This window comes from Mastomys coucha, unplaced genomic scaffold, assembly GCF_008632895.1.
Source record: "Mastomys coucha isolate ucsf_1 unplaced genomic scaffold, UCSF_Mcou_1 pScaffold14, whole genome shotgun sequence".
Classification (NCBI taxonomy): domain Eukaryota; kingdom Metazoa; phylum Chordata; class Mammalia; order Rodentia; family Muridae; genus Mastomys; species Mastomys coucha.
The window spans coordinates 86,459,222-86,472,312 of NW_022196896.1; the positions used below are offsets into that span (position 1 = coordinate 86,459,222).

The window sequence follows — 13,091 nt, forward strand, 5'->3', positions numbered from 1 at the left end:
GGATCTGAACTCAGGACCTTTGGAAGAGCAGTCAGTGCTCTTACCTGCTGAGCCATCTCGCCAGCCCGTGACTGATTCCTTTTAATTGATGTATCTAATGTATCTAGATATATTCAAGTGTTTTCTAGTATGAAAATCCAGTCCAAGGTTGGGATTCCTACTGCTGAAATTCTCTCCCCATGTTTTCTATTTTTGTTTGTTTCTATATTATCATACTATTCATTTAATGGTCTTCACATCCAGTTTATATTCATACCTATCACTTTTAGATATTTGCTAAAATTTCTTTCTCTGGTTTATTTGTTCTGTCCCTTTTTAGAATCCAGTGTCTCTGTTTGACTTTGTGCTTGGTTCTGTGGACTTCTCTTGACCCTGATGGAAGGCAGCAATCTGCCTAAGATGAGCAGTTGTCTATCTATATTTTACTTTTTGCTGTGCTTGTTTATTCGTTTGTTTGTTTTATTTTTTTCAAGACAGGATTTCTTTGTGTAGCCTTGGCTGTCCTAGAACTAGCTTTGTAAACTAGGCTAGCCTCAAACTCACAGAGGTTTGCCTCCGTCTGCTTCTCAAAATGCTGGCATCAAAGGCATATGTCACCACTAGCTGGCCTTACTTCTGCTTTACGCCTGCCTCATCACTTTGCTGTGTTAGCTGATTTTCTTCTTTTGGATTGTTACCACAATTCTTACTCAAAATTTTCACAATTTTTTTCACCATTGTATATAGGAATTGATGATATATATGAAAAAATAAGAGTGGTATTGTCATTGACTGAGGGAGAACCTATTTGGATCTCTTTTACCTTTGAGTACTTAGAGATATATTCTTGTTAGAACTCATGGGTTATGAAGCTCAAAGATAATTCTGTAATAAACACTTACTATGAAAAATAAAAGATACTAGAGACTCAGTTTGTTGTTTTATGTACAAAAAGTACTCAGAATCTTTGTGATCAGTAAGATAGCTAGGCTTACTGAAGTCGGAAGTTTGCTTGCTGGGTGTTGGGTCAAGGTAAGGCAATCTTAGTTGACTTTCAAGTCAACTTGATGATATAAAAATGATCCTACCATAAAAGAAAAAAGTCTAATGACAGGTGTTTTCCAAAGCTCGGTGCTAGAATTTTTTACTAACATATTTGCCTTTTAAATCTGTGACTACACAAAAGAGAACCTGTCATGTTTTGATAAGAGTAAGGACATGGATTGACTTAGCTTTGAATCTTGTGTCCATCCCACAGAGGTCGAGCTCAGAAACATTATTTGTCTTTTGATTTACTTATTTATAATGTGGAAACAGTGACATTTACAGACTAGTTATCAGGACTAAAGGACACATAATCAAGGTAAAACAATGAACAAAGTGACCTGTACTTATAAACACTAAGGGAGTTACAATTATATCCAATTTTTGATTTGCTATATAATAATGAAATTATCCAAGCTTAATTTAGTTACTTTTATCTTTGGAAAAAACCCTGCAGTTGTGGAATTGTAAGTGTCACTTAGTAAGACCGTGCATACAGCATGTGGCAGCCGTGGGTTCAGCCCCTAGCACTTGGGGAGAAAAAAGAAAGTAAAAAGGTAGTAAATGGCTTGGAGGTAATGTGTAGATCTAGGCTCTGCAGGGACTCTTGATTCCTTCTGAGTGTCAGTTTGCTAGTAGCTACTAGAGTTTTGACTATAATGTTGTTGTTTGGAACACAAAATTGGGGTCATGAAGGAGAACTAAGAAACAGGCCATCACTCTTGTTTCTTCTTCCCTCCCTCATCCTCCCCCTTTTAAAAACAAGTCTCACTATCTAGCCTTGGCTGGCTTGGAACTCATTTGTAGATCAGGCTACCCTCAAAACCATGAAGACTTGTGTGCCTCTGCATCTCAGGTGCTGAGATTAGAGATGTATACCACTGCATCTGCCCAGTCCTTCTGTGTCTCCTTTACCAAACTCAGTCATTGTGACTGTGAAAAGGGCAGACATGTCTAGATAAAACTCACTTCCTGGGCCTTCTTATCAGCAGGTGTAGTACGCAATATGAGCTTTATTCTTGGTAGCCATGTATCCAGGAAAACATCAGGGATTCTCGTAGAGATTTTTGGGGAGATTGAATACTGAGTGTGACACCAGTACTTTTCTTCTGTAATATTATTTATTGCTTATTATTGGTAATAATGGGATCAAGTTACCTACAGACTATTGCACAATTATGTTTGTTAATTAGATTTGTTTTTCTCCTGCATTACTGTACAGTGACCTAGGGCTTCACATATGCTAGACATTGCACCGTATACACCCACTCCCAACTCTTTCTATTTCCACAATTGAATTTTGAACAGGGTCTCACTAAATCAGCTATACTAGCCTTGAACTTACTTTGTAGCCCAAACAAGATTTGAACTTTTTAGCCCACTTGCCTTAACCACAGAAAATAGCAGAGATTATAGGCCTATACTCTCAGGCCTGGCTGCATTATATTTCAACAGCAACCACTTGCTTAATGTAAGGAGTTTCAGATGTTTGTAGAATAAGTTAATTTTATATAACTAAGTTATTTGAGATATGGATTTACCTATAAATAACAAAACCTAAAAGAAGTTTAATGAAATTGGTAATGATTTTTTTTTTTCAAGACAGGGTTCCTCTGTGTATTCCTGTCTATCCTGGAACTCATTTTGTAGACCAGGATGGCCTCTGCCTCCCAAGTGCTGGGATTAAAGGCGTGCACCACCATGCCTGGCCGAAATTGATGTTTTAAAATTCTTGGTTAAGAAACTTAAATGCAGGCAGTGGGTGCAGAAACTGCGAGCTGTTCATAGGCTGAGACCCCTTGAGTGCCCCGTTTTACCCTTTGTTCTCTGTCTACTATTGAATTCTTGGGTTTTATATTTTCTTTTCTTTTTTTTTTTTTTTTTTTTTTTTTTTTTTTTTTTTTTTTTTTTTTTTTTGTTTTTTGTTTTTTTGTTTTTTTGTTTTTTTGGAGACAAGGTTTCTCTGTGTAGCTCTGGCTGTCCTGGGACTCACTCTGTAGACCAGGCTGGCCTTGAACTCAGAAATCCGCCTGCCTCTGCCTCCCCAGTGCTGGGATTAAAGGCATGCGCCACCACTGCCCGGCTGGGTTTTATATTTTCTAATGTAAAGGTGGCTCCAAGCATTTTGTTTGCTCTCCAGGCTCGGGGTCTGGGAGGAAAGAAAGAAAGACCACCACTTCATTTTTTACAAAAGCCTTTTCATGATCTTTGTCCTCTGTTTTCTGAGCAGAACTACCTTAACATGTTACTTTTAGCTGCCAGGGATGGACAGTGAGTCTCAGATTAGTAGTGAGCAGGGTAAGGCTTAGATATGGGCAACATTTGCATTGTCTACTGAGAATATCTGTTATCAGTTAATACCTTTATGTCTATTTATTTAAATGAAGTTATACATAGGTGTACTAACTTTTTTATTGTAAATTTATAAAAATTCCTTTAGTTTTAATTTTCTCTTATTGTTTTTAATGTTGCAGAGGAATGCTTTGCAAGCAATTTCTCCAGCCACCATGGAAGTTCTTATGCGAGTTTTGTCTGATTGTGATTCATGGGAAGAAGGAGATCCTGAGGAAGTGGGTAGAAAGAGAGAGCTAACTCTGAAATGCCTTACACAAGTGGTGCATATCCTTCTTACTAGCAGCTCTGACCAGCGTCAGGTGGAAACCAGTACCATACTGGAGAACTATTTTAAGTTGCTTAATTCTGATCACTCAGCTTTACCTAAGCAGGGGAGGTCCAGACGGTGGGAAAGCCAGTTCATAGCTCTGCAGATCAAGATGCTCAGTAAGTATTCAGCAAGTTTTTCCTCAGTTTATATTTGCTTTCTTATTCTCAGTTTCTTTTGAAATACAAGTCTACTGTATTAATAATGCTGGCTTTTTAGTTCAGGTAATGAATATTTAGATTTTTGACTTCCAAGTAATTAGTATGAAATTAATTTGTTTAAATTTTTACTTTATCAGGGAAAACTTGTTTATATTCTTTTTTGAAAGTCTAATCCATTAAAGTGTCTATGCTAAAAAAATCAGTTATGACTAAAATTGCCAGGAAGTATAAGTTTTAGAAGGTACCATTTGTAGTTTTTACTCTCCGCTCGTATTGCGCAGAACTGGCATGGAAAGGCAGAGACTCCTGACTGTAGTCAGCTTTGTGATTCTGAAGAGAGAATAAGGCATGCAAAAAATGAGTGACATTGCAAGTACATCCCAGATTCTAGAATTCAGATTAGACATATCAATTGGTTACTGCTTATTTTTATTGTTCATCTAAACCCTTTTTGTAGTTGTATTGTAGGCATGAGTGTTTGGAAATGACAGTAACTACAATGAAAATGTACAACCAAATACAAAATAATAATGTTTCCCTTTACTTGAGTAATTTATGTTGTGTAAATAGAACAACAAATAAGGTACAGAACCACAGCATGGCACTTCCTATGAGATGTCTCCTGTCTCTTGCACGCTGCATTTAGATTTTCACTGATGGAAACCATGATGATAGTTCAGTATGTTATAAATTGTGATCAATGCTTTATATGATTCTTGTTGTATTACCTGTGTTAGATTGTTAAAGAACTAAATTCATTACAGTGGTATATATATTGTCATTACACTAAAGTAGGAGACTTAGTAAGAGAAATGAGAATAAAAGATTTGGTTTTCTTTTTGTTTGTTTGTTTGGTTTGGTTTTTTTGAGATGGTTTTTCTGTGTAGCCTTAGCTGTCCTGGAACTCTGATGACCAGGCTGGCCTTGCCTCTGAGTGGTGAACTAAAGGTGTGTACCACCATCCATCTGAGAGTAAAAGTTTTTATGTCTCACCACTCAGATAAAACAAACAGTAATGAATTGGTATATAAATTCATATATACATATATTAATTTAGAAATGTGCATAAAATATTGTTGAAGTGGTAAATTATGATATATATTCATATAAAAAATTAAGAATTATTTTGTAATATAATGTAATTTTCTGTAGTTATTGTATGTTATAAGTTTAAAAATCAGTTTGATTCTCTGTTAGGTGGAATTCTTTTTTATTGGGAACTACGATATTTTTCATGCCAGATATCCTTTGATTTCTTGATTGAATTATCACTGCAGTAGGAAATAAGAGATAAATGTTATCATTTCTTTTGGGCCATGTATTAATTTCATAGTGTATAAATATGACTACTAAATGTCAAACAGATACTGCTTATTAATAGCAAATCAGACACAGAACTTGAGCCTTTTAGAATACCTTAGCAAGCTGCTGAGAAAATATCTGCCAGTCATATGTAAATTTAAACTAGCTTGAATTATAAAGTAGTAGAAAATGTTCTTTTGGGGGAGGGGGACAGTTTGAGACAGGGTTTCTCTGTGTGGCCCTGGCTGTCCTGGAACTCATTCTGTAGACTAGGCTGGCCTCGAACTCAGAAATCTGCTTGCCTCTACCTCCCAAGTGCTGGGATTAAAGGCGTGCGCCACCACTGCCCAGCTCATTTTTCTTAATTACAGCATTTGTTTTTTGTTCATCTCCCAATTACTGTACATCTATTCTGTCAACTGAAAAATCTAACTTTAAATTGGTAGCAATATATGTTTCATCCCAAATTTTTACTTTCATATGAGAGATTTTGTTTTTCTTTTTATAGATACCATCACAGCCATGTTAGATTGCACAGACAGGCCTGTTCTTCAGGCCATTTTTCTCAACAGTAATTGCTTTGAGCATCTCATACGACTTCTACAGAACTGCAAGGTATTTTATTATTATTATTATTTTTGTTTATGAAAATTTGTTTGTTTGCCTGTCTAGTTATTTATATGTAGGTAAGTACCACAACATGAATGTGGACAATCAGAAGGTAACTTGTGGGAATTGATTCTATTCTTCTACCACATGGGCCTAGGGATTAGACTTGGGTTGACAGGCTTGGCAGCAAGTGCCTTATCCTCTTGAGCCATCTTGCTGGCATTGTTTATGATTTTTAAAAATGCTTTTACTTATTTATTTTTTAACTTGGGCATAGTGATACATGCCTTTGATCCTAGCTCTTGAGACTCAGAGGCAGGTGGATCTCTGTGAGTTCAAGGCCAGCCTAGTCTACATAGAGAGTTTCAGGACAGCAAGAGCCAATTACTGGGACCTTGTTTCACAGAAAAATAAAACACCAAAGGTTTGTTTTGAGGCGGAGTGCCCAATGATAACTGCACATGCTCAGAGAGGACGGCCTGGGCTGAGCTAAGTGAGAGCATGAGGCGGAGTGCCTAGTGACAACTGCACACACTGAGAGAGGACAGCCTGGGCTGAGCTGAGTGAGAGCATGAGGCGGAGTGTCCAGTGATAACTGCACATGCTCAGAGGGGACAGCCTGGGCTGAGCACATCATTGCCAACATTTTTATTGTTAATTTATGTTTTCATTACATAATCAAATTTTATCTTTTTAAACAAATAAACTGAATTATCATTATTAAATTAGAGCATATTAGTATATATGTATATATACCCTACATCACAGGTCAGACAAAATGAGACACAAAGTTTTATACTTTGTCCCAGATCTCTGGTCCAGTGAGAGATGGATATAGGACTCTGGCCAAGATTGTCCTCTCTCAGCATGTGAAGTTATCACTGGGCACTCTGCCTCATGCTCTCACTTAGCTCAGCCCAGGCTGTCCTCTCTGAGCATGTGCAGTTATCACTGGGCACTTCGCCTCATGATCTCACTCAGCTCAGCCCAGGCTAAGCAGAGGGCATTTAGTAGTCATATACCCTGGTTTAGGAACTAGGCCAACATCTAAATCCTCCAGTCTCAGAAGAGCCCGTTAAAGAAAGACCTACTCACTTTCTACATTGGGATAGGCTTTGTCTTGATTGAAACTAGAATTACATTGTTTATAATTGTCTAAAGTTATTAAAATTCATGTGAATTTTTTTGTATGATGATATTTCAGCTTAGGCATTGATGCACATACATGAGACCATTTAAAGGCATAATTTTCTTCTGGTTTCTTGCCTAGCTATTTGTCATTGCTTACTTTATAGTAATATAGTTAAATAGATCAGGAAATACATTTAATATATTGTTGAAGTATGTAATGACAAGAATTTCAAAAGTTATCAAACTCCTGAATTCTGGTTAGTCAGCATGCCTCTCTTGTCTTGTAAAGATTATTCATCTAGAAAATATTCTAGAGAGATAAAAGAAAATACATATTGGAAGTATTTTTAAAACACTGATTATTGTAAAATAATATGGCTTTGTCGCTTAGGAAGACAATGTCAGTAACAATGTTATCTCATGCGTATTAAAAGAATCTATATTTAGTCAAGTGATGATGGCATAGCTTTTAAATCCAGTACTTTGAAGGGAGAGGCAGGTGGATCTCTGAATTTTAGGCCACCCTGGTCTACAAAGCAAGTTCCAGTCCAGTCAGAGCTACACAGAGAAACCCTGTCTTGAAAAACCAAAACCTCAACAAACAAACAATCAGATTTCACATATCAAGGAATCTTTAGGGTAGTTTCCAAACCCCTTGAAATTTGTCAAGATGGACTTTCCTTTAGTATATGAGTAAGTGTGATACGAACAGTGCCTTTTTTTATTTTAAACTTTCAAACATCCATTTATTTATTGTGTGTATGGGGCAAGCTGTGGCACACATGAGGGAAATCATGATAACTGTGGGAATTTATTCTTTCCTTCTGTCATGTGGATTCTGAGGTTCAACCTCAGGTTTTCAGGCCTGGCAGCAAGTACCCCACTGAGCCATCTCCCCAGCCCTCCGATTCCTAGAAGGCTGCTATCAATAGTCATCAAGTAAGGCTAGGAAGATGGCTAAGTCCAGAAGGTGCTTGCAAGGAGCTACAGGGCCTGGATTCTCCTCAGAACCACATAAAAAATCTAGGCACAACCCAAAAACCTATAGTTCCAGCATTGAGAAGGTAAAGAAGACAGGAACAATCCTAGGGCTCACCTGTCAACCTCTCTATGTCTTTTAAAAATATATATATATATTTTTTCTCATAGCTAACCAGGATTGTGACCTAACAGTTATGTCTTACAGAGTGATACATTCTAAGAAATAATATATCCTTTGGATGAACATCACCAAGTATACTTATTCAATCTAAGATACAACTCACATGTTATAGAATCTTGCAGAACCATTGTCAAATAGTGATCTCTCATTTACCAAAGTATGATCATATCATACATGTCTGTATTTGCTGTGTTATGTGAGGTTTCACAGTTCCAGCTCTTGTGTTTGTTTTTTGAGGCAGCATCTCTATGGTTTAAGCTGTCCTCAAACTCACTGTGGGACCAAGCTGCCCTTGAACTTCATAGTAATCCTTCTGCCTCAGTAGCTAGTACTAGCTTTTAAAAAGTTATTAATTTCCTGTTACTCACAGCATTTTTCTTTGGTACTGAACATACCAAAGAAGAAATGTTCTTTAGGAGGGAAAGTTAGGCCTTTGGGTCTGAGCCTTTCCTTCCATTTGGAAGATATATATATATATATATATATATATATATATATATATATATTTGTATTTGTCTGAATCATCACAGGTCATGTGTCATTCTAGCCATTGTCTTTGAACTCATTATTTCTACAAATTAATTGGGGTCATGAGGTATTTATGTCTATGCATGTTATGCTTTGATCCTGTTCTTCCATTTTTCTGCCCTTGCCACCAATACTCCCATCATTCCTAATCCCTAGCAATTCTTTTTCTGCTTAAATCAATTTTTGTTTATCTATTTGTTTCAACATGTGAAGAAAAACATGTGGCCCCTGTCTATATCTGGCATATTTTGTTTCATTCATTTAGCTGCAGGTGACAGGATTTAATATTTTTTCATGGTTAACATTAATACCATTTTATATGGTGTGCCGTATTTTCTTTGTCCATTCAGCAGTTGACAGGCTTCTAGACTGGTTCTCTATCCTAGCTGTAGTATATAGAATAACCGTACAAACAAACATGCAAATATCTTTTGTTTACTGACATTATTTCCTTATATATACGCCAAGAAGTTAGAGAACGAGATCATACCATAGTTTTATGCTTACTTTTTGAGAAATGTTCATATTGTTTATATTTTGTCTTTGTTAATGTATATTCTTACTGGCAGCATATAAGGGTTCCATCTCCACATCCTCTCCAACATTAAAAAAAAGGTTAACCTTTGAGGCAGTAATTAAGTATTTAAAACATTAAAATTAAGTCTTTACTATAAATTACACAAATGAAGAAATAATGTCCTGCCAGGTGGTGGTGGCGCACACCTTTAATCCCAGCACTTAGGAGGCCAGAGGCAGGCAGATTTCTGAGTTCGAGGCCAGCCTGGTCTATAGAGTGAGTTTCAGGACAGCCAGGGCTACACAGAGAAACCCTGTCTCGAAAAACCAAAGAAAAAGAAAAAAGAAAAAAAGAAAGAATGTCTTTGATGTTAAATTACTAGGTCATGCTTAATACTAATAATTGTTGGAACTAGAATCTTTTTTAATCATGTTTTTTGGGCCTAAGTTCACTATAATATGTAGTTACTGTAAATTTGTTTTTCATATTCAGAGTTACTGGTTTTACCTAGTATAAAATATTTACTGTGTATTAAATATAAGGTAATTATAGTTTTCATCAATATGTAGATTTTATAAACATAGTTATGATATCTGAATATATAAAAATACTTGGAGTCTTGTAAAGATTTAGATTCCCCAATGTATTTTATAATGTACATATTTATTTCTGTATAATTTTGTTGCTGCTTTTAATAACAGGTCAGTTTGTTTTATATAATAATGTAAAAGCAAGATGATTTTACTGTTTAAATATTCATATTTACTGGAAACAACTTCAAGTAAAGCTACCAAGTAGCAAAAGTATGAATCAGATGGAAAATTTTAAACTGACTGTTGGTAGTTTCTTTTGAAAATTTATTGTTCTTGTGTGTGTGTGTGTGTGTGTGTGTGTGTGTGTGCATCAGCGTGCGCCTGTGTGAATGTCTGTGTATCTGTATGATATAAATGTGTGTATATGCTAAAATGTCCATCTGAAGATCAGAGGATACTGCGGATGGACCTTAGGTTATTGACTTGTGCAGCAGGTACTTTTATACACTGAGCCATCTTGTTGGCCTAGACCATTGGTGGCTTCTCTGTCATTTTTGTATATGATAGTCACCAATATCATACGTGTTTGTTTCCCAAGAATTTATGTAGAGGCTTCTGTGCTTGGTAACTAAGTTTCATTATAGTATAAAATTCTTTATGTGTGTGTGTGTGTGTGTGTGTGTGTGTGTGTGTGTGTGTGTGTAAAATATATATTGCATGACATCATACGTCATTAAATACAGTGAATGTTGAACATTTTATTAATTCTTTGAGTTCTTTTATATTGTATTTAGATTATCGAACAGTATTTTAATTACAAGAAAAGCAGTACAACTTGTCATTAGTGTTAACAAGAAGGATTTAAAACCATCATATTGGCTTTAAGAGTGCTGAAATCTTGTGTTTTCTGACTGTGTCTTAAATTTTTAGAGTTATACTTTCTGTTTTAAGAGCAACAACTTTAATTTTTTTTAAACAAAAAACCTGTGTGCTGGGATTAAAGGTATGCACCACCACTTCCCAGCTAACAATATTCTTTATGTAGAATGGTGTGGTAGCTTTTGTTTTGTGGGACTAGGGACCAGTCTTAGGACTTTGCTTGTTAGGAATGCATTTTATTAATGAATTATATCTCCAATTCTGGAGACTGCTTAATTTTTCCTTTTTATCTGAGCATCCCCACTGTTTTGCACACCAATCATATAGAATATTAATATTACTTGTACTTTTCCTTTATGGCATTGGCTATCATTTTTGAAATCTCTATTATATTCTAGACATCATGCAGGTAAGCTAGTATAGATCATATATTATTTAATCTGCCAATTATTTCATGAGATATTCTCATTTTAGGGAAATAAGCTTGGAGAAGTAGCAAAGAACTGGAGATATAGTTCTGTGGTAGAGCACCTTCCTAAATGTGCATAAGGCCTTAAGTTAGAGCTTTAGTTAGCTTCCCCCCTCTGTCTTCATAGTACCAATAATCATTTAGAGATTCTTCCAGGTGAGGTAGCATGAGTTCAAGAGTTGGACTGAACCAAGATACAAATCAAGGTATCTAACTCCAAAGCCTGTTCTTAGGTTAAGCTTTACATGTACAGCTGCATGCTACATTGTACTGTCTTGCTGACCAGTTTATTTTATATAGTATTATATAAGCATGCATCTCAACCAGTTCCATTTCTGAAATAACAGAATTTCCTAAGAAGTTTCTTATTAGAATGCCTTTAGTTTCTTTACAAGTTGTTCTCTCTATTTCACTTTCATTTGAAGTTTCTTTCTTTTCATTGACTTGACAAAAGTTGAAACCTTTTGGGATGTTGAGTTAATGCACTGAAACTAAAGTACCTAATGACTTTACTTCGTGTAAAAGAGAATAGTTATGAGCCAGTCATACTACTTGTTGGGTTAAGGCATTTGGCACTCAAACCCCACAAAGTTGCCCTTTGTCCTTCATGTGTGCAGTGTGGTCTATGAATCCTTCCTACTTCATGCACACACATAAACGCGTCCATAAGAGTAAGTTTTTAAAAGAAACTTAGAAAGTAATCCTCATTGTGCCAGGGATTTCCCTTTCTAGACTACAAAATAAAATAGGAATTAGATCTGCTGAAGAGTATTTTTTAACAAGATGTGAGATCAGATAAATGTGGGTAGTCAGTGCTGCACACTGACTTTCCTGTCTCTTTTGAGACTAAGTAAAATTGCTGGAAAGAGCCTCTTTTAATGTTTGCTTCACAGGATTCTGCAGTCTTACTCGGCTAAATACAATATTTCCTATGGAGTCTTTTCTCTATCTCAGTAGTGACTTTCTTTTCTGGATGGCATTCTCTGCTGATTCTTCAAGGATTTGAGAATATTAATCAATTGTTAGTTATTGTTTGTTTATTTTAAGATCTTTATCTACCATAGTTATATAGTGTGTAAACTACTATTACATTGTTATTCAGAAAGCAAATAATTGCATATTTCTGGAAGTTATGTACTTCACATGTGGATTCTTGGATTAGTTTTCAAGAGACATGGAAATCCAGCTGGACCTCATTCTCCTTTTAGGTAACAATTTAATGTTCTTTCTCCATTGTTCTTGTCTCTGTTTTTAACAGCTATTTTTAAATGCTCACAGTAAGGTGACAGACAAGAATGAGAAAGACCTTGCCAACCAATTACTGACAGAGATGAGTGAGGACCAGGTATCTAAAAAGCCTGCATCTTGTTTCAGCTGAAGTCCAAAATCAGTCAGTGGGATAACTATTCCTGTGCTTTTCTTATTTCTCCAAACCCACAAACCTCTAGTTCTATTTAATTTTGAGGACTATTTAAATTATAACATAAATCATCATTAGAGTTCTGTTTTAATGTGTGCTTTTTCCAGTGTGAGAAGATTAAAAGTACAGGAATGGAACCCAGTTTCAGTGTTGAACAACTGGTGATGACTCTGTGTTTGAGGGGCTTCATTTTCTAAGCACTGTGGTGTATTGGGACATGAGGGCTTTGTTTGTGAATATGTGTAGTCATGGTTAATATCTTGATTCTTTGCTTCTTATTGACACAATGATTTATAATTAAATGGACAACCTGAATCTTGGAGGAAGGGAAGAAGATGATGAACCCTTTGAATGTTAATTCAGCATACAACTTGTTGTTGTTGTTCTCCAAATTCAACCTTCATGTAAAATTGGTTTTTTTTCTCAACACATTTGTTGGAGAATTTATATATCTTTTGATAAAATTATTTTAATGCTTAGGTTTCCTGAGTTATAATCTGTTATTTCTTTGGGGGGTATAAAAATAGAGACTCCCAGAGTTTTTAATTGCCTTAGATTTCTTCTATGTAGACTGCAAAGGCTACTTACATATTATAATTTTTTATAAGATGTTTTGTAAATTCAAGTAGTAGCTATGATGGAGTCTTTTTAGTTTTATTCTTTTTTTTTTTTTTTTTTTTTTTTTTTTTTTTTTT

The 13,091-nt window shown here is 35.6% G+C and overlaps 1 protein-coding gene across 6 annotated transcripts in view; it reads left to right on the forward strand.

The window, feature by feature from the left end:
- Nbeal1 (neurobeachin like 1) overlaps positions 1-13,091 on the forward strand; it is a 155,517-nt gene that overhangs the window by 37,758 nt on the left and 104,668 nt on the right. For 5 of the 6 annotated variants that reach the window (XM_031367667.1, XM_031367668.1, XM_031367669.1 and 2 more), the window contains 3 exons: positions 3,498-3,804; positions 5,657-5,763; positions 12,235-12,321. In XM_031367667.1, the coding sequence (XP_031223527.1) occupies positions 3,498-3,804; positions 5,657-5,763; positions 12,235-12,321 (501 nt within the window). The remainder of the gene's footprint in view (positions 1-3,497; positions 3,805-5,656; positions 5,764-12,234; positions 12,322-13,091) is intronic. The other variant, XM_031367670.1, reaches the window with a different exon arrangement.